At 40.0% G+C, this 21,924-nt stretch overlaps 1 protein-coding gene across 1 annotated transcript in view; it reads right to left on the reverse strand.

Annotated features, from left to right (window-relative positions):
* The window catches only part of LOC129670690 (60S ribosomal protein L29-like), a 57,840-nt gene extending 36,246 nt beyond the window's left edge, over window positions 1-21,594 (reverse strand). Inside the window, exons 1-3 of the mRNA XM_055599240.1 lie at window positions 21,471-21,594; window positions 20,967-21,124; window positions 20,681-20,811 (exon numbers count right to left, since the gene is read on the reverse strand). Coding sequence (XP_055455215.1) covers window positions 20,681-20,811; window positions 20,967-21,124; window positions 21,471-21,594 — 413 coding nt within the window. The remainder of the gene's footprint in view (window positions 1-20,680; window positions 20,812-20,966; window positions 21,125-21,470) is intronic.
* Between the last annotated feature and the right edge of the window lie 330 nt (window positions 21,595-21,924).

The following is a 21,924-nucleotide window of genomic DNA, read 5'->3' on the forward strand; positions in this document are numbered from 1 at the left end:
GTCTCACTGTCTATGGGCTTCTATATATCTCCTCTCCTCAGAGTTCACCACAGATTTCTCAGCTGGCCAAAGTCACACCTCTCACATGAGAGAGCTCACAACAAAGCATTGTGTGCCCTCTCACAAGCCAACCTCCAGCAAAACATCACATGCCCTCCCACAAGACAGCTTTTAGCAAAACATCACATGATTCAACTGAGTCTTCAAAGACATCAGAAACTTTCACTTCAGTCATGCATTGCCCTGGAGAGTTTCTACAATTATGTTTATGGTGGTGTTTTAGCATTCCCAGAGAAAAGTCTTCCAGACTCCTGCTTTAAGGTTAGAAATCTGTCAACTGGCACTTTGGAGTTGGATAGGTCCAAAGGCTATTTAATTCATATTTACCTTGTAGTTTAGTTCAGAACAGAGAGAGACAGAAACAGAGACAGAGAGACAGAAAGAGAAAGAAGAGACATGAGATGAAGAGGAAGAAAAGACAATTTTACATTTGGGAAGTTAGATTGGTGTTCTAAAAAAATAAAAATAATAATTAAAAAGTATTCTAAAATTTTCTAATGAGAAACATTTTTGTGAACACTTGTAATGCCCCCCCTTAGGAGATGGGGCAGAAAGATAGTGAATCTGAAGCTAACCTGAAGTACAGAGTATTCTATCTAAAAAAGAAAAGAAAAACAACAAATAGAAATTTGAAAATCATACCCCAAATAAATAGTCAATATGAATTAGAATATTAAATCAAGGAACTTTCTGAGAAGATAATCGAATTAAGATACCCAAAACAATGATAAATTAGGAAAGGAAAAGAAGAAAATTGGGTGGACGTGGTGGCACCCGCCTTTAATTTCCATGCGCCAGAGGCAATGCTGGTGAGTCTCTCTGAGTTTGAGCCCAATATGGTCTTTATAAGACCATCCAGTGGGACTGCATTTCATATATCTTTAAAAAAAAGTTTCAAAAGAGGTTTCCAACACCTCCAAAGTTTAGAGATAAGACGAGGGGCTCCTCAGAAGTCTATGGGAATGATCCTAGTTGAGGCTCCTAACAGCAAGGGATATGGAGCTTAAAGTCACCACCTCTGTAGCCAGATGGGACTTCCAGTGGAGGGAGAGGACGGCAACCCACCCATAAAACCTTCCACCAAAATTTGACCTGCCTACAGGTAGTGTAGGCGTAAAGGTGGAGCAGAGATTGAGGGAATGGCCAACCAATGACTGGCTCACCTTGAGACCCACCCCATGGGATAAAGCCAAACCCTATCACTATTAATGATACTCTGCTATTATTGCAGACTGGAGCCTCGCATAACTGTCTTCTGTGAGGCTACATCCAGCAGCTGATGGAAGCAGATGCAGAGACCCATACAATAGGCTGTGCTTACGGAGTCTTGTGGAAGAGTGGGAGGAAGGATTGAGGAAGTAGATGGAGGTAAGGACACCCCAAGAAGACCTACAGAGTCAACTAACCTGGGCCCATGGGGCCACAAACAGACTGAACCACCAACCAAAGAGCATGCATGGGCTGGACTTAGAACCCCTATACATATGTAGCAGATTTGCGACTTGGTCATCATGTGGGTCCCCTTACAATGGGAGTGGGGAGCTGTGTCTGACTTTGTGGCCTGCCTTTGGATCTCTTTCCCTTGCTGGGCTGCCTTGTCTGGCCTCAGCGGGAGAGGATGAGCTTAGGTACATTAAGACTTGAGATGGCAGGGTGAGCTGGTACCCCTTGGAGACCTCTCCTTCTCTGAGAAGAGGGGGACTGAGGGGAGGGGAAGGTGTGAGGGTGGGACTGGGAGGAGAGGATGGAGGGGGCTGGTATCAGGCTATAAAGTAATTAGACAGATAAATAAATGGGGGGGAGACAAAGACCCCTTCATATGCCTTTAGTATGCTTAGTGAAAATGATTTTATGTTTCAGCCCTACAGACTGTCATATTAGTACTCAAACTAGGCATCAAGTAACTGAGCCAGGATGATTGCTTTAAATATTTGGAGAGTATAGTTGGAATTTGTAGCCCAGTCTGGGCTACAAACAAGCAAAGAGGTGAAAATACATTTTTAACGATTCAAAGATCTAAAAAAAATTACTCAACTTTCGGTTTTTATCAGAAATCTATTAAAGAAGTTTAATGGTTTTCTACAAAAATTTTAAATTATACCAAGATGGAATAAAAATAAACAAACCAAAACTGACCAAACAAAAAAGCCTAAATCCTAGGAAATTAAAATTGAACATAAGAAATTCCATATATAAACCTAGAGATGTTGGTTGAAACTATAGTAAAAGAATAGCTGGTTTCAACAGAACAGTCTTAATTTTTTTAAATTATCTTAAAGATATTTTGGCAGCTTCAAATTGTAGAAAATCTATCTAAAAACATTTTATAAGACTATTAAAAGTGGTAAAAGAAATCAAATAAATGAAAAAAATGAAGAAAAAACTATTTTTAATTTTTTCCAGAATAATAATTGCTTACTTATTATAATTTATTCACTTTGTATCCTAGCTGTAGCCCTCCTCCCATCTCCTCCCAGTCCCCCCACCCTCCTTCTTCTTCCCCTATGCCTCTCCCCTAGTCCACTAATGACATGGGAGGACCCCCTCCCCTTCTATCTGACCCTATGCTATCAGATCTCATTAGGGCTGGCTACAGTATCTTCCTCTGTGGCCTGGCCCAAGGAGAGGTGATCAAAGAGCCAGCCACTGAGTTCATGTCAGAGACAACTCCTGATCTCCTTACTAGGGAATCCACATGGAAACTGAGCAGTCTATGGGCTTCTATGAGCAAGGGGTTTAGGTCCTCTCCATGTATGGTCCTTGGTAGGAGTATTGGTCTCTGAAAGGCCCCCTGAGCCCAGGTTTTTTGGCCCAGTTGGTCTCCTTGTGGAATTCCTGCCCCCTCCAGGTCTTTCTATCTCTCCGTTCTTCCAGGTTCTCTGCACTCTGCCTACAGTTTGGCTGTGAGTCTCAACATGTCCTTCAATACCTTCATGGGTAGAGTCTTTCAGAGGCCCCCTGTGGAAGGCTCCTGTCCTGTTCGTGTCTTCTCCTACTTCTGAAGTGTATCCTGTGTGCCCTTCTGAATGAGGTTTCAGCCTCTTCCCTCAGGGGATGACACATGCTGGAGAGGTTGTGGAAAAAGGGGAACCTTCCTTCATTGCTGGTCAGAATGTAACCTTGTACAACCACTTTGGAAATCAATCTGGCACTTTCTCAGAAAATTAGGAATGGTGCTACCTCAATATCGAGCTATACCTCTCCTGGGCATATATCCAAAGCATGCTCAACCACACAACAAGAACATTTGCTCAACTATGTTCATAGCAGCTATTTTGTAATAGCCAGAATCTGGAAACAACCTACATGTCCCTCAACCAAGCAATGGATAAAGAAATTGTGGTATATTTACATAATGGAATACTACTCAGCAATTAAAAACAAGGAAATCATGAAATTTATAGGCAAATGGCTGAAACTAGAAAAGATTATCTTGAGTGAGGTAACCAAGAAGCAGAAAGACCCATATGATAGCTACTCACTTAAAAGTGGATGTTTTTAATTTTTAAAAGAGGATACTAGCAAGATAGCCCAAGGGTAAAGCCCTTTTTATCAAGACTGAAAACCTGAGTTTAAGCTCCAGGCCCCATGGTAGAAAGGGAGAATTGATACCTATAAATTGTCTGTATATGCAAACACACACAGAGAAAGACAGACAGACAGACAAATTAAAAAAAAAGGGGGGGGGTAACGTTCCTAAATATAAAACAGTCTTTAGATGTAGAGAACACGGTTTGACCAAATATAGAGAAAGGAGAAAATAGCCCATGGGCGGGTGATACCTCTTTCCTGTCAACTGATCAGCCGTCTTTCTGTGAGTCACAGTGATTATGTAAAGATAAATCTCTAAATCTCCAATCTCAGCAATAGTGAAAAATCCACACCATTCTACTATTCAGAATGTTCATTCTGTTAAGTGTTGATAGAATTCATGGGATATTTTTTATAGAAAACTGAGATAAAGTAAGAAGGAAACAAAGTCACCATTCTTTCTGGGAGCATCACTTGTTTTATAAGAATATATTCACAAATCATGAACAGTTCATAAAAGCCATTAAGACATATATTTGGTTGTTTGTTTGTAGTGTGTGTGTAGACAAAGAATGTGTGTGAGAGGGCCTGCCATTGAGGTCAGGGGACAACTTACAAGAGTCGGTTCTCTCCTCCCACCATGTAGGTTCTTGAAGTTGAACTTTGGTGATCAGGCTTAAAGTTATGTGCTTTTGACCAATGAGAGATCTTAGTTTAAAGCTAAATACCCAACTATTTTTTTTTTTTTATATAGATAGTCCTGCACAGACAACAGAACACTTGGTCTATCTGAAAGAAAACATTCTAAATATTTGGCATGAATTTCCGGTTAACTTTATCTTCTCGCACATTTGAAATGAACAAGCACCAGAAAGTCCTGGTTACAGTTAGTGATTCCTTTCATCTCTGTAACCTTCTGAGTTGTATATTACATTGAAGGCAGAGCTTAGACAGCTAATGTGCCTACCTCCGTCACATAAATGATATCAAACTCTTCAGGGAATTTCCACAGCTTGGAAGAGGGCAAATGGTTTCTTTCCCTGGGTAGGAGTGTGGAGGTTGTGTTGTTTTCCTAGTAAATTCTTAACGTAAGATTTCCAAATATCTGTTGACTAATCTGCATCTTTAAGGTCAACAGAGATTAAATGTTCCTTTTACTGAGAACTGTTAAATCCATTTGATGCATTTAGTCTGTTATTTCCTTCCACACCAGCACAATCAAACTTAAAGAAACCAAGAGTCTGGGCAATGGCTGAAGGGATTTTCAGAGGGATTGGTTTGTTTGTTTTGTTTTGTATTACATTTTATTTAGAGGAGCAAATGTCAGAGGACAGCTTGTAGGAGATTATTCTCTCCTTCCATCATGTAGGTCCCAGGGATCAAACTCAGATTCAGCCTATTCCCACCAAACCATCTCACTGTCCTGGATTTGCAGTTTTTAAGAGATTCAGAGCTAACCATCTAACCCTAAAGTGTCTGGAAAAATGGAGAGTAACTTTTATACCTCATGTACCGAAATGCACAGAAAGCTAAGATGGATTCAAGGATGAGCAAAAGAGCCTGTTGATGTCTACCCTGTAACAAAACAAACACAACAGGTTTGGGTGGTAGAGTACATCTCTTCAATGTAATGATGCCGTGACTTTACTATCTGTAAACATTCATATTAAAAACAGGAGGAAAATAAAGCATTTGGACTATATTGCATAACAGAAATGTCAAGAGCCACAAATTTCAATCTCATACATTGTCTTAAATATTTTCTAAAAACATGAAGAGAAACTCAGTCCTATGATCCCAGCACTTGGGAGGCAGAGGCAGGAACACAGTTGTGGTCCAGGTTAACATAAGCTATGCTGTAAGTACTAGGTCAGTCTGAATATAGTTGGAGACAGACATTGTCTCCAACCCCCACTGGGGATGAGTTGAAAGAGAGAGAGAAAGAGAGGTATATTTTAACCAAACAAAGATTTTTAATATGTAATCATAAAATATCGGTGTGCAATATTCTCTTTTCATGATCTATCTTCAAAACAAAACAGAATGTGCATTTTCATTTACTGAAATGAGCCATTTCATGTAACATAGATAATATATAACATATATTTTATATATTACATATATATATATATCATCTCCACTTCTTCTTCAGTAGCAATGCATAGCCCAATATAAACACTTCAGTTATTACAGCAAAAACTCATTTTAAGCACCTGTGTCAAGCCAATACAGTATTAAAAAGAGAGTGGTTTAATGGAAGAATTGTAATGTAATAGATTGGGGTCTACTTTAGAGTAAGTCTCTTGGCCAAAGATTGATATAAAAGTTACTACTTAAAAATAAAGGCTCTAATAGTGCTCTCCTACTTAGAAGAAGTAAATAATCTATTAGGTGGTTCTAGAAAAAGAACCAAAAAAACACATTTAGAATTTTTATTTTTATTTTACGTGTTTGAGGGTTTTATCTGCATGGATGTCTGTGCACCATTATGTGTTTGGTGCCTGATGAGGTCTGAATAGAGTGTTAGATTTTGGGGGACAGAAATTACAAATGGTATTGGACCATCTTGTGGGTGTTGAGAACTGAACTCAGGTCCTCTGCAAGAGCAACAAGCACTCTTAACTGCTTTGGGGATCTAGAAATCGACACTGGGTCTTCTGGAAGAGTAGTGTGCTTTCTCTTGAAACCATTGAGCCAATGCCTCAGTCTCATAAACTACGTTTTGAAAAAGCTCCTAACATTTAAACTGAGCCTGATAGATCATACCTATAGTCCCAGTACTGTATTCCCAGTACTCTGGAAGGCAGAGGCAGGAGGATCTCTGTGAGTGTGAGGCCAGTCTGGTCTACAAAGTGAGTTCAGAACAGCCCAGGCTTTACAGAGAAACCCTGTCTGGAAAAAAAAAAATAGAAAAAGAAAGAAAGAAAAGGAAAGGAAAGGAAAGGAAAGGAAAGGAAAGGAAAGGAAAGGAAAGGAAAGGAAAGGAAAGGAAAGGAAAGGAAAGGAAAGGAAATGTTCAGGGAGATAAAGGTGCGAGGATCAGGAGTTCAAGGCCAAGCTCAGCCAAAAGTCGGTTCAGACAAGGCCTAGGGTGATAGCTCTGTGGGTAAAGTTCATGCTGTGTGAGCCTGAGGCCCTGAGTATGGATCCCTACATAACAACCCAGGTGCTCATCCGTAGCACTGGGACTTGCTAGCTCACTCTCCTAGCTGCATCAGTGACGAACTCTGTCTCAGAACTAAAGTAGTGGAGGAAGATGCCTGACACTAACATCCGATACAAACATCACACACACACACACACTTGAGTGAACATGCAGCAGCACAATGCACGCACGCAGGCACGTGTGCATACAACACACACGCAAAGTCACTGCCTCTGGAGAGCTGTGCTCTTTATTTTTTCACTTATATGCAAAATGATGCACAATAAGGAAGAAACGTTTCTTATCTTACATTTTTAAGAAACATATCCTCCCCCTGCCCCATGGTGGGACTGGGAGGATGACTCGGTGGTTGCCAGAGCACGCTGTTTTTCCAAAGGTCCCAATGTCAATTCCTGGAGCCCATGCCAGGCAGCTTATGACTGCTTGTGCTCCAGCATCAGAGGATCCAACACCCTCTTTTGTTCTGTGTGGGTACTGCACTCCTACACACACACACACACACACACACACACACCACAATTTAAAATAATCATAACAATAAATAAAATAGAAAGAAACATTTTCTGAGCTTGCAACATAGTTACAACATTTTCATAGCTTTATACAATTCACCTTTAATCACTTTATACAAGTCACCTTTCTCTAAGACTGTATATCTCATTTGTCTCATTATGGTGTATCTTAGAAACACAACTGGAAATTCAGAATCACCACAGGAGGATCACACATGTTGCTTCCCCCTGGAATGGCTAGAATCAGAAATAACTGAATTGTCTGAATTTGCCTAGCACATAAAACAGCTGGCTTAGTGTGTGTTACCATAACATTTTTTTGCAACACACATGAATGGCAAAATGTATTATTTTTAATGATATGTATGTGCCTGTGTGTGAGTACGTATACTTTAATACGGGAACTGAGGAGACCGCAAGTGCTAGATTCCAACTGAGCTAGAGTTATAGGCAGTTGAGGACTAACATGAAGACCTACAAGCTGTGCAATGGGCGGAGAGTAAGAGGGTTTGGAACACCAGGTCTTTGGCTCAGAGAACTCTGTCAAAGAGAAGGCAGTAAGACTCTAAGAGCCAGAGGGAACAGGCTACACCAAGGAAAACAGACACAGAAGGACTGATACACATATGAGCTCCCAGAGACTATGGTAGCATGCACAGGGCCTACACATACCCAAACCAGACAGGGTTACACTGCTTAACAGCTAACACCCACATATAAGAAAATACATAATACTTTTATATTTTGGGGTATCCGTATACTTCCTCGGGATGATTTTTTTTTCTAGTTCCATCAATTTACCTGCAGTTTTCATAATTTCAGGCTTTTTTTTTAACAGCATGATAGTCCATTGTATGAACGTGCTATGTTTTCTTTATCTACTCATCTGTTGGCAGACATGTAAGCTGTTTCCAATTTCCGGTTATTGTGAATAGAGGAGTAATGAGCATAGTTGAGCAAGTGTCTCTGTAGTGCCTCAGATGCATGCCCAAGAGTGCTATAGCTGGATCTGGAGCTAGATCTATCCCTAGCTCCCTGAGGAACCGCCCCACTGACTTCCATAGTAGCTGTTCAAGTCTGCCATCAGCAGTGGATGAGTGCTCTCCTTCTCCACACCCTAATGAGCATAAGCTGTCATTTGTTTTATTGATCTTGATTATTCTGACTGGTGTAAGAAGACTGGTGTAAGGTAAAATCTCATTGTAGTTTTGATTTGCATTTCCCTGATGACTAAGGCTGTTTGTTTCTCAACCACTTGTGTTTCGTCTTTTGAGAATTTTCTTTTTATACCTGTATCCAATTTTTGTTTGGGTTATTTGTTTCCTTGATGTTCAGTTTTGTAAAAAAAAAAAAAAAAAAAAAAAAAAAAAAAAAATTATGTATTTTAGATATTAACTCTCTCTTTGATATGTAATTGGCATAGACATTCTCACCTTCTACAGTCAGCTGCTTTTTCCATATGATAGTATCCTTTGCCACACAGACGCTTTTCAGTTTCATGAACTCCCATTAGTTAATTGTTATTTTTAGTGCCTGTGTTATCAGTGTTCTATTCAGAAAGGTTTTTCTTTTGCCAGTGAGTTCAAGATTATTCCTCACTTTCTCTTCTATCAGATTCAGAATGTGTGGCTTCATGTTGAGGTCCTTGATTTGAAGTTGAGTTTTGTAGAGGGTGACAAGCATAGACATGTTTGGATTCTTCTACATGCAGATTTCTAGCTTTAACAGCCCCATTTGTTGAAGATGCTGTTATTATTACTATTATTATTTTACAAACACCTAAGCCGTATAGCTAGGCTTTTCTCTGACTAGATCATAACTTAAAATAACCCAGTATACTAACTTACATTCTGCTACATGGCTAGTTACCTATCAGTTTCCTTGCTTTCTTGGGCACATAGCTAGAATTATACTTTCTAACACTCTTGTAGTCATAGAGCTATTTGACTAATTCTGGCTACTTGCTTGTGAGTTTCCGTAAGGGCAGTCATTCCCCATCCCAGTATGAGTTCATTAGAATTTTCTCAGATGCCATCTATGTCAGATATAACTATGTTATCATTGAAATATTATGTGCCCCCTAAGAGTCATACATATGTCAGGGCAAGAGCTTATTTCAGTGGTAGAGTTCTTTTTTTAGCTCGTACAAGGCTCTGAGTTAGATACACACACACACACACACACACACACACACACACACACACACACACACGGTCAGATCATGGAACTGAAGATCCAATCCGGATTACTTAGGTGGGGCATATATGGTTGAACAAGTTATAGAGGTTCTGCTCCTTAAGAAGCATTAATCTTTAAATAAAGGATTGGCAGGAACTAGACAGTATCTGTCCATCCTTTCCCCTATTGCACCATGTAGGCTGAAACAAGAAAGTGTTCTCAAGCCAGTGAGATGGTGCCATGGATAAATGCAGTCATTGCTAAACCTGATGACCTGAGATTGGTTCCCAAGACTCACATGGTAGGAGAGGGCTGACATCCACACTGTGTTGTAGTATGCACTCACTCACAAACATACAATAAAGAAAGAAATGTGACTTTAATTTTTTTTTTTTTTTTGAAAGAAGACTCACATCAAACATCAAAACACCAGTGCATTGTTTTTGGATTTTTCCAGCTTCAAGAACAGTAAGAAACAAATTGCTTTATAAATTACCCAGTCTCAGGCTGGAGAGGTGGCTCAGCCATTAAAGGCTAGGCTCATAATCAAAATTACCCACTCTCCTGTGTTTGGTTATAGCAATACAAAAGGACTAAGGCAAACTTAAAATAATAATAATAACAATGAAGCATCATGCGGTGAGATCTCCTAATTATCAAACTCTGCCATGGGCCAGCCTACTCAGAATTACCTGCTTATTGCTACAAATCCTAGACCTTGCTAACTAATACAATGTCTCTAAACGTATCCTTCTTTTGGGTAATATATTTTCCTGAGAACAGCAGCAAAAGTATACCAATCCATTTGGGTAGTTGCTTATTCTCACGCCAAGTAGACCCAGAAATTCTGTGGTGATTTTGAGTCCCTTTGATGAATATGAAATTAAAAAAAAAAAATACAGAAAATAAGGGAGCCTGCTGAATTTTATCCTGACCCATTTTATATAAGAAAATTCTGTCTTGATTGCTCCATACTCAAGCATTTACAGATAAAATGAGAGAATGTCAGAGATTTAATTTAAAATTATTTCTTGGAAGGAAATGGATAAAGCATTGATAAACTAAGACTGGAATCAAATAATGATGGTTAAGATATAAAATAGAGAAGGAGGGACTCATAGATCTAGTGTGTCTACTTTATGTCCATCATAGCTTTGGATAATGACATGTTTTAAATTTTTAATAAAAGGATTTTTTTATTGAAAAAATTTAAAAAATAGGCATGGTGGTTCACTTCTACAACCTATAATCATACCGCTAGTGAGGTGAAGGGAGAAGAATTGTATATTCAAAGCCAGCTTGAGATATGTATCAGGATTTTGTCCCAAAAAAGTAGGAAAAAGTGGAGGAGCGGGGAGGTAAAGGAAAGGAACTTTAAAATGACCTGAGGTAAAATATCACAAAATGAATTTGCAAAATATCTATCTCAGTTTTATTTCGGTTGTTAGTCTGGCCTTTAACAGCTGAGCCATCCCTCCAGACCATCTTATCGTTACTTTATGCTGTTATAGGAAAACAACAAAATGAAACTGATCATAGAAAAGCAGCTGTTTCCAATCTACTGGGGGAATCACAGTGATGACTGTTAGAAACAGACAAACAGGAGCATGAATGTGAGAAATAAAAGTAATTGAGTTCAGGCTGTGGGCATTCTGCAAGGCAGAATACTCAGTAATGCTAGTGATGTAAGTGTCGATAAAAATTTACTCTTGATATATCTTCTGGTAAAGCTTGCTGTTAATCCTAAACAGCTGTATAACCAAATCACCACACAGAGACTATGATTAATTTAATTAACCTAGAACACAATGCTGGGCAATAGTTACTCCATCCTAAACCTCCAACCCCTCATAGTTTCCTAACATTTAGATTTCCCACATTATACTTGCTTTTTGTGATATATTAGATCCAGTCCATCTCTCCATGTCCATGTCTTCCCAAGATCTCACTCCTGCCTCTGTCCTCCCAGCTCTCTGTCTCCCACTGCTTCCTGTCCTCTGTCTCCTCCCTCTCTTCCTGCTTCCTTTCCCTTGCTCAACATTGTGGCTAGTTTCTTTATTTTGACATGTTTACACAAAGTTGAGACAGGTGATGCTTAGAATAAGTATCACAACGCAATGTCTGGATTGAAACCAGAAAGTGGGGGAGAGAAATCAGCATTTGAATGAACAAGGGTAAAGTGTATACATTCCAAAAGAACATTATACCAACATTTCCCCTTTTAAGTCCAATAAAAGGCTCCTTTTCTTTCAATATAATAATAATTATGAAATTGTGAAAACTGTTAGGTAAAATCTACATGTGCAATGTCCAGTCCATGTGTATTTAGCAACTTAGAAGAAAGTATCTGATTATCCTATCTATCTTGACAAGTTTAAAGTTCTATACCTAAATTAACTTTTATCCTTATTGATATTACCTATATGAAAGGATTTCTTAACTTCTAAACAAGTTACACTTAATTGTGGCACTATAACTATTTGGTCTTCAACCCCCTCAGAGACTTGAGAAGGGATAAAATTACTTATTAGAATAAATAGTTAGTGCATGTTAGCAGCTTCCAAAAAATAAAAATTGGCAGAGACAGTTTGCTGCCCCCATAACTCTTTATAACGTTGAAGCATCATCTTCAGCCTTCTGGCTTAGAATATTTGACAGATATAAATGTGAAGCAGGAACTATTTAGGACTTGCTTATCCTGTCTTGGCAGAGTTTGGCAGTCGACTTGTTCCGCATTTAAGTTTGCCCATTTTTGGCAGAATTCTGTCTGTCATGACGCGAGGGTATTTTCTTTATCCAAGTGGCTCTTTTGCCACATTTGAAGCCATCTCCATATGGAGGTTCTTCGATGTTCATCATCTTCTTTGAGGTAGGTGAGGTGCTGCCAGGAGATGACCTGTCTCATTGTCAAAGAATCTTTAAAATAATAAGAACATTTTTAAATGCCATATTCTGTAGGTCTCTGAAGTTTTTGAAGACTACTTAGCTTTATGTACTCTATCTGTCTACAAAATTATATCTGTCTGTTAAACATAGGATCTATATTCCTATGATAAATTAGACTAGTGTCTGACATGACTATGAGTTCAATAACTAGCAAATAACTTGCATTACCTAATACCTAAACCCATTTTTTAATAGCTGTTTAAAAGTATTGGAAGTAACCTTGACTTTCTATCAATATACTAAAGCTTATACCAATGTGTCAAAAATGCTTATTTTTGCATCAATATGCAAAATCCTATAGCAGAGTTAAAATTAACCTTATTTGAGAATAACAAATAAAACCCTAAGTTGAGTAGATTCAATAATCTAGCTTTTGTCTTATTCCTATAAGATATCCCTGTATACTCCTATCTTTCTTTTTAACCTCTTTTTTCCTTATCTAAGAAAGATAGAAAAAAGAAAAGAGAGGAATCCCTGAATATAACCGTGTTTCACTCTGAATATGACCATTAATAATTATAAACATCCCCCAATGACAATAAAAATTCATAGCCACAGAAAACAACCAAAAACATACCCAACCCTCTTTAAGAAAAACTGGACATCATTCTTATGGATTTCTTCTAGCTGACATTTTGGACATGTAGAAATCCTGTTAGGATTTCTAAAAGAATTGGGGAAAAAAATGGTTAATTAAGCAAGCAATAACATTATAATAATATCCAGTCTTTGAATGTTGAAAATTTTCAGGCTTGATAAAAGTCCTCTTTGGGACCTCTGAAAGGCTCTGCCTTGCAGACTATCAAAGCAGATGCTGAGACTTATAGCCAACCTTTGGGAAGTGTGCATGGAATCTTATGAAAGAAGTGGGAAACAGTAAGATCTGGAGAGGACAGGAGCTCCACAAAGAGAGCAACAGAACCAAAAAATCAGGGCACAGGGGTCTTTTTTGAGACTGAACTCCAACCAAGGACCATGCATGGAGATAACCTAGGACCCCTGCAGAAAAGTAAAAGTAACCCATGGCAGCTCAGTGTCCGAGAGGGTTCCCCAATAATAGGAACAGGGACCGTCTCTGACATGAACTGATTGGCCTGCTCTTTAATCACCTCCCCCTGAGGGGGGAGCAGCCTTACCAGGCCACAGAAGAAGAGAATGCAGCCACTCCTGATGAGACCTAATAGACTAGGATCAGAAGGAAGAAAAAGAAGACCTCCCCTATCAGTAGACTTAGGGACGGACATGCGTGCAGAGGGGGGAGGAAGTGAGGGATTGGGATGGGAAGAGGGAGGGAACCACAGGGGGGATACAAAGTAAATAAAGTGTAATTAATAAAGAATTTTAAAAATGATAAAAAATAAAATAAAATCTCATCTTCCAAAAGAAAAAGAGAGAGAGAGAGAGAGAAAGAAAGAAAGAAAGAAAGAAAGAAAGAAAGAAAGAAAGAAAGAAAGAAAGAAAGTCCTCTTTGGACCAGTCTAAAATGCTAGACTAATTAAGATTAGTAGCTTTCTTCAAAGTTTTTTTGGGAGCAGGCTTTGATGAGAAACAGCAATTGAAGCAGTTGAGGCAGGAACAAGCAGAATGCTGGAACATGCAAGATGCTGGAACAGATGTGTCAATGTCTCAGCATGCTGAAGAATGAATCCTGTCAGGTTTGGTCCATCATCTTTGGTATCCAGTTCTTTTTTTCTGCAAACATATAATTTCTCACAAGTATTATAGAGTTCTAAAATTATAGATGTATGAGATGGGCAGATGAAACTAAACTGTAAGCCAATTTTATCTATGCCAATTAAAAGGTTAGCATAATATATTTTGAGGATATTATAGCCAAGGATTTATTGGCCAACTATTGTTGGAGTTCTGGAGACATATTTTATGTCTCGGTCTGTTTTAGAGTTGTTCCCATGTAAAGGAATCAGCAATATAAGTACCATTATTATTGAACATCATGTTGAAATCAAAACAAGGTTGGATAGATCAAAATATCTTTTTGGGCTCTTGCATGTCTGTTGTATTAGGCCAAGCTGCTACCTATTTCCCTAAAGAAGCCTCCCATTAGAGAGATAAGATGGTTGCCTTGAGCAATAGAAAACGCATGTTTTAAGTAAATGTTATATAAACTCCTTTTTAATTTAGAATATAAGCATGCCACAGGTATCTTGTACCTGTTTAGAGGTTCAGCCCTAGATTTTTTTATATATGTTGTAGCTATTTGTCCTATCCCCTTGTTTATATAGAATGGGCAGTTATGCCTTTATAGTCAAAATTTATTTAAACTCCCTCTTACCTTTAGCATTTAAGCATACCCTAAGCATCTTGTACCTGGGCTTTACATTGATAATGGCTTTTTTTTTTTTTTTTTGGCTTACCCCTTATTTATACAGGATGGGAAGTTATACCTTTATAGCCAAACTTTACCTGTGATATACGAACCAAAATTTCTCTATGAAAAGTCCTGGCTGTTCATGTGAACATCTTTTAAATTACTCTGTGGATAAACTCTATGCAGACCAAGATAAAACATGAGCAGCCTCTGGTTTACAAAGATGAGCCAAAGCACTGTAAGAACTAGCTTTCTTAGCACTTAGGGTTAAGTCAAAGGCTGTAAACTCCCAGCTCCTGAGTCTCCAGGAAATTGCAGGAGCTCTGTTGTTTGGTTTGTACCCCTTTGCTCTATCTCCTCTGGGCCAGCTTTTCTTCCTGTGTGCAGCCTCTTTCGATTGACCCTTGACTGGAATGGCTGCCTTCAACTCCAGATATCATACTGAATACTAGCGCAGTCAGACCTTCAGAATCACAGTGCCCTGTCTGGCCTCAGCAAAAATCTCCATCTCACTGGCAACCTGGTTGTCTAGAAGGCCTTTATGCTTAGGAGGCTGATTGGTACATTGAAAAGACTGGTATTAGCATAGACCCACAAGACCGAGTTCTCAGCACAAAGGAGATATATTTGCCCCAGAGGGTGAGAGGGCACGGAAAAAGAGACAGGAAAAAAGACAGGAGACAGAGGCTGAGAGAGAAGGGGAAAGAAGCAAGGGAGAGGAGAGAAGAGGGGCAGAAGGGAGGGGTAAGGAGTTTTTGGAGGGGATTACAAAGAACTGGATAGAGAGGAGACAGACATGGCATATGGGAAAATGGCACTTTATAAAGGGAAAAGGGGAAAAGCCATGTTAGAATGAGGTATTTAATTTAATGTTAATTGGGCGTGTCAATTAAGTGAGCCAAAGGAGGTTTTTGATTGCTAGACTTCAATACTTTGATAGCTGGACCTTGGTAGTCAGCCTCAGGAGGATGAAGTTGAAAAACAAGGAAATAGACCTTGGAGGCTAGCTTTAGGAATGTAATCTAACAATTTTTAGCAAAACAGAGGATATGGGGGAGAAGGGCAAGGCCTGCCAGAGCCACAAACTTGAGTGGGCTAGTGTCCATTCAGTTGTTAAGTTAAATATTATGTATCACTGTTAAATATAAAAGATATTTTTCTCACTCTCACCCAAAAGTATCTGTCTCCTGCCCCTGACTAAAACTAAACCTCTACATGCCAATATACGCTGGCTGTTTATAGCCCATTATTCCAAGTTGGAAATCAGTGCCACACATGTTTAACACACAACCATCAAAATGACCCAGCTACTTCCTGCATGACCACATGTACCTGGGATCATATAAGCTCTCATATATCATTTCATTAGCAGTTCCAACTTGCTTGCTTTCTTTGAGAGTTGATAAAGTCATTTAAATATTGATTTTAGGTAGGTTTAGCCTGTTTAAATATTGTCATCTGTAATGAAAACATACAGGTGCTAGATGCTTAAAAATATCACTTAAAATTAGAGGCATGAGTTTGAAGAGGTAGTGATATTAACTATCAGAAATCTCTGGTTTGTTAACAAAATTTAATGGAATTTAATAAAATTGCCAACTTACAGCTGGTCTGTTAGTGTAAACTTTAACAGCCTTGCCCCCCTACAGCTGTTACTCCACCAAGCCCATCTGTCATCCTCATGAGCAGATCAAACACGGGGTCCTGTTTTACGTGCTGCAGAAGTTGCAGGGTAAAGCAGGACAACAAACTTGATCCACACCTCTAGCGTTTTTCGTTTTGCTTATATATTTTTTTCAGTGCTGGGAACAAAGCCATGGATTTGGAAAGTAAGAACGGAAATAAGGACACTTTATTAAGTGTCATAGTTATAGCTCTACTACTGTGAAAAGACACCAGGACCAAGGTAACTTATAAAAGAAAGGGGTTTTTGTTTTGGTTTTTTTTTTTCTTTTGTTTTTGTTTTTTTGGTTGGTTCATTGGTTGGCTTGGATTGTTTTGGTTTGCTTTGGTTTGGTTTTTCAAAATAGGATTTTTCTGTGTAGCCCCTTGGCTTTCCTGGACTTGTGTTGTAAACCAGGCTGGCCTTGAACTCACAGAGATTTGCCTGCCTCTGCCTCCTTGAGTGCTAAGATTACCAGCGTGCACCACCACGCCTGGCTAAAAGAAAGCATTTAATTGGGGGCTTACCTTAGTTCCAAAGGGTGAATCAATGGCCATCATGGTAAGAAACAAGGCAACAAACAGGCAGACATGGTGTTGATCCAATGAGAGAAAGGCTGGGCCAATGATGGGACCTCCAATAACGCCTCCTCCAACAAGGCCACACCTAATCCTTCCCATACACTTCTGCCAACTAGGAACTGTGCCCACTATCTCAGCTTTCAGAAGGCTGAGAAAACAGTCAACTGTGGCTAGCCTGTGCTACTGAAAATGGGGGGAAAATGAAGAGGAAAAGAAAACTAAATGTAGCTAGAATACACCTTTAATCCCAGCACTCGGGAGGCAGAGAGGCAGGCAGATCTCTGTGAGTTCCAGTACAGCCTGGTCTACAAAGAGAGTTCCAGGACAGCCAGAACTGTTATACAGAAAACTCTGTCTCAGAAGAACAAGAAGGAGGAGGAGGAGGTGGAGGAGGAGTAGCAGCAGCTGTATGTAAGTCTAGATATTCAAGTGAATTGTCTAAATACTAAACATCTATTCCATATATTCCAAGTCAATACTTAGACAAACACCAGAAGTTATTCAATAATTAGGTCTGAGAGTTGCTAGTGGTAGTTTTCACTGTGACACTAGAATAATTTCATGCATCGGAATTACTGTGTGAAGCCTGTGGAGTTGGCTCAGCAAGTAAAGACATTTGCCACTTCTAATCCTCATAGCCTGTGTTCAACCCCACATGGTAGAAGGAGAGAAACAACTCTCGAGAATTGTCCTTTGACCTCCACACCATAAGACACACACACACACAATGTAATAAATGTAAAGAAAAATTAATTACTGTGCATTCTTGGTTTCTTTATTTTAACTGTTCCCCTTTTTTTGTCCATATAAATATGACAAAATAGAAAGACATTTATGTTCCTGTGAAATATTTGCTTCCTTACATAAATTTCTCCTGTAGCATCCTATGGCACAGGCTAAATCAGTGAATTCCTATAGCAAATTTAGTTTGCTGTTGGGACCAACTCTCTACCCTCAGCAGCTTCCTCGCACTAACTGTAGTCCTGGTACGGTTCATCTGCAAATATCTGGGAAGGAAGATAACTGCAGTAATAGAAAAATTCGAGTCGTGACTAGTTGCAAGTTTTCATGAATGTTCTAAGCCAGGGAAGTAAGATTGCAGTACTAAATACTTGTCAAAATGCATCATCTACACTAGAGATGGAAAAAAAAATAGGATTAGAAATGGCTCAAGGGACAGCTAACGTTCTCAGTATCACAAGTACTATAATGATATTCATGTGCAGAGAAAAGAGAGAGAGATGGAATTTCTGCAAAAAGGTCAAGTGTTGAAACTTAAGAGGAAAGAAACTAAAAAGACAAAGCAGACAAAAGGAGTTCTTGTAGCTCAGCACCACAAGTGTGCATTGGCATGAGCTGCCAAGCTGAGTTGCCAGGGCTTCAGCTCTCCAGCTAGTCATGCCACCCGGGCAGAAGAGGGAACAGAAAACATTGAGACAGGAGACTGGTGTGTGGGGCAGAAAATGTCTGGAGATAAAATTTGCTACAGATGAGGGGCAGCAGGCTGCTGAGAGAGAGGATATGGTGCCACTGGAGTTCAAATTGTTTTTAAACAGTCTTAGAATATACTATGCTGTTTGGGCTCAGACTCTCCATTCTCCTGCCTCAGCTTCCTCCGTGTTGGAATTACAAGCATGTATACACACACACACACACACACACACACACACACACACACACAAACCCTTTGTCTGCCTGACAGTTCAGTCTTCAATTCAGAAAATAAATTCGTCACTTCCGGAATGCCAGACACACAGGCTTCAAATTTAAAACCGTAAACGAAGAATGCTGAATGTTGTTGTTGTTGTTGTTGTTGAATAGGGATGATAGGGAAGCAGAAACTTCCAGCAGGCATTCATTTAGGAACTAGTAAGGTGTGCCAGGGTCCAGGTGACTCTAATAACAGGAGACTGGCTTCTGTCTGTGGGCGGGAGGCTGGCACTGCGATTGTGTTAAGGTTCTATTAACTCTTCAAACTCTTTATGAGCAAGGCACATGGAGAGCAGGCTTGAAGGAGGCATTTAAGCACAGCATAGCATCTGTGAAGAAAGCTGCTTGCAGCTTCAGCAAGGGCAGTCACACCAAACATGCAGGCCTCTGACAGACCTCTAAGAGTAAACAGAGCAGAAACAGCTGAAGCCTTTAAGGTCTCCAAGTATAACAATAAATGAGCAAAGATTTAATTCCCATCTCTACTCTATCCCTGAAGCTACAACAACAATAATGTGTTCTATTGTTCGCTTTGGAATCAGATTTACACTCTCATCCTCTGCCAATAGTATTGTGTCATTTAGACTCAATGGGTTTCAAATAAATTACATTGTACAGAATCGCTAGGTAAAAATTTAATAAGGGATATAGTGAAATTGTGTTGTGTGTGTGTGTGTGTGAGAGAGAGAGGTAGGAGAGGACATAGCCCTGCCTGTCCTGTAATTCAGTATGTAGACCAAGCTGGCATCAGACTCACAGAAATCTGCCTTGCCTTCACTTCCCAAGTGCCGGGATGAAAGCCATAATAGGGAAATCCTTTATTCCTAGCTCTTAGAAGTCAAGGGGAAAATTATTGTCCAGCTAGGCTGGGCTACACAGTAACACTCTGACCTTAACATTACTTAACCGTGATTTGTTTCTTCCTAACACTCAGGAGATTTAGGCAGGAGAATGGTGAGCTCCAGACCAGACTATGTTACCTACCAAGTTGTAAAAACATATAAATAAGCTATGTTCTTCTGAAGGGTAAGAGATCAAACTTGTGCTACAAATGGTAGGCAAGTGCTTGCATAGCCCCAGCCCTGATTGCAGGGTTGCTACAACTGAGTATTACTGACAGTTTTGAACCAATAATTCTATTTTAGGGAAGAGCCCATGCATAGTCTATGCTTAGCAATAATACTGGACTCTCTTTCCCCCAAATCTATGGCACTGTCTCTTCCCTTTTTGTGAAAATCAGAAGTGTTTCGGGGCTAACCAGACAGCTCAGCAGGCAATGGGGCATGCCACCAAGCCCGACGGCCTAAATTCAATCCCCAGGGCACTCAAGGTAGGAAAAAAAAAAAAAAAAAAAAAAAAAAAAAAAAAAAAAAAAAAAAAAACTCAGGAAACTTGACCTCAGACCACCAGAGGCAAGCCTTGGCAAAAACCATTTGCACCCCTACCATGCAAATAAATAATATTTTTTTTTTAAGTTCAAAACAGTCTCTGACACTATCAAATATCCATCTCGGGATTAAAATTCTCCTTTATTTTCTGATTTCTACTTTACATCAGTCGTCGGTCGGTGCTGGGGATCAAGCAGGGTCTACCACGGTTTTTGTTAAATGTTGCACGAGCGCTCTTTCTTTTGGAGTAAGCCCAATAGTTTCCCTGCAACCCTTTTTGCAACATCATCTGCAATAAGCACAAAGACCTAACTAGCCACGGGTCTGCTGTGCGTGCAGGATAGCAGAGCACTTTGTAAACTTAATACCAGGCAGGTTCGGACTTGGCGTAAGTTTTCATTGGTTAATTGGTTGGCTGGTTTTATGAGACCAGGTCTCACTTCCTAGTTTAGGCTGAGCTCAAACTCCCAATCTGCCTCCCTCCGAAGTGCTAGAAATAGAGACAGGGCCCACCGTGCCTAGCTTTGCTTTCAGGTTTTGCAACAACAAAATCTGAACTCCCTGCCAAAACTGAAAGGAAGAAAGGAAGTGGTGCTCTTCAGAGAAACGCCCTGACAAAGGCTCTTCGGGATTCCTGGTCTGCTCCGAAGTGTCAGCACTACAAGTGTGGTTAAGCACAGGATGCGTGAGAGGCAACAAATTCAGCAACTGCTCTTCTCTCCCTGCATTTCTGCGCAGGCCTATGGACTAGCAGATGAAGGGGAACGTCCGGCTTATTAGCAAAACTTCAACCAAATAGATCTGCTCCCTACATTGTCTAATTAATTATGGAGGTCGAAAAGAGTTCCAAGAACCAGTGACTGGGAGTAGGATCTATCTCACTATAACACAGCATAACTCACATCAAGGATTTTAGGAGTCTGTTTCCCATCGCCAAGACTGGTTATTTGAAGATGTAAATACCAGAAGGGAAATGCTTCCAGCGCTGTAACAAAGGCCTGGAAGCCCAGCTCAGAATGCTGAGGCAGGAGGATAACTGCGCTGTCAAGGCCAGCCAGAGCTGTATAAGAAGACCTTGACTTAAACAAACAAACAAATAAAAGCCTGTCTCAGTGGCACATGCCTTTGATCCCAGCACGTGGGAGGCAGACACAGAAGGATTTCTGTGAGTTCCAGGACAGCCAGGGTTGTTACACAGAAAAACCCCACCTAATAACAAACAAACAAACAAAGAAATGAATGAATAAGAAAATAAAATTAAAAAATGCTTCCAACAGGAGAGATAAGTCTGTACCACTTAGGTAGAAGCTGAGATAATTACTGACTCTGTGCCTGATCCAAAAGACAAAAATGGCTCCAACCAGGCAACAAAGTTCTTCCCTATGAGAATCTGGATGCTGACTCACCAGGAACAAAGTCCCTAGCTTCAGTGACAACCTTCACCTTTTCCATGTAGCTTTTCCATGTAGGTCCTCCTGCCATGCAGTCCCTCACCGTACTTCCAGTAATTCCCTTGCTGTTCAATTGCATCTTCCCACTCAGCCAAACTCCAACACTACTTGAAAATCCTTCAGAGTAAAAGCCTGAGCTGCCAGAGGAGGCTACGAAGACTAAATGGTCTGTTATGTCTGTTTGCCCAAGGATATCGCTGAGCCACCTAGACTTTAGTGTTCACAAATATGTGAGAAACCCTCTGTCCTGGGTGACAGCACTTACTTGCTCTGCCTGAGACACCCGGGCCTGTGACTGAGCTCTGACACAGTCCCCTAAAGGGAACAGGAAGGCACTGGGCAGGTGATGTGGATGAAGCTATGATTCTGCTCACCATGAAAATTCCTGAGTCTGGGGACAGGTTTTGTG

This window comes from Psammomys obesus, unplaced genomic scaffold (assembly GCF_907164565.1).
Source record: "Psammomys obesus unplaced genomic scaffold, mPsaObe1.curated_primary_1811, whole genome shotgun sequence".
Classification (NCBI taxonomy): domain Eukaryota; kingdom Metazoa; phylum Chordata; class Mammalia; order Rodentia; family Muridae; genus Psammomys; species Psammomys obesus.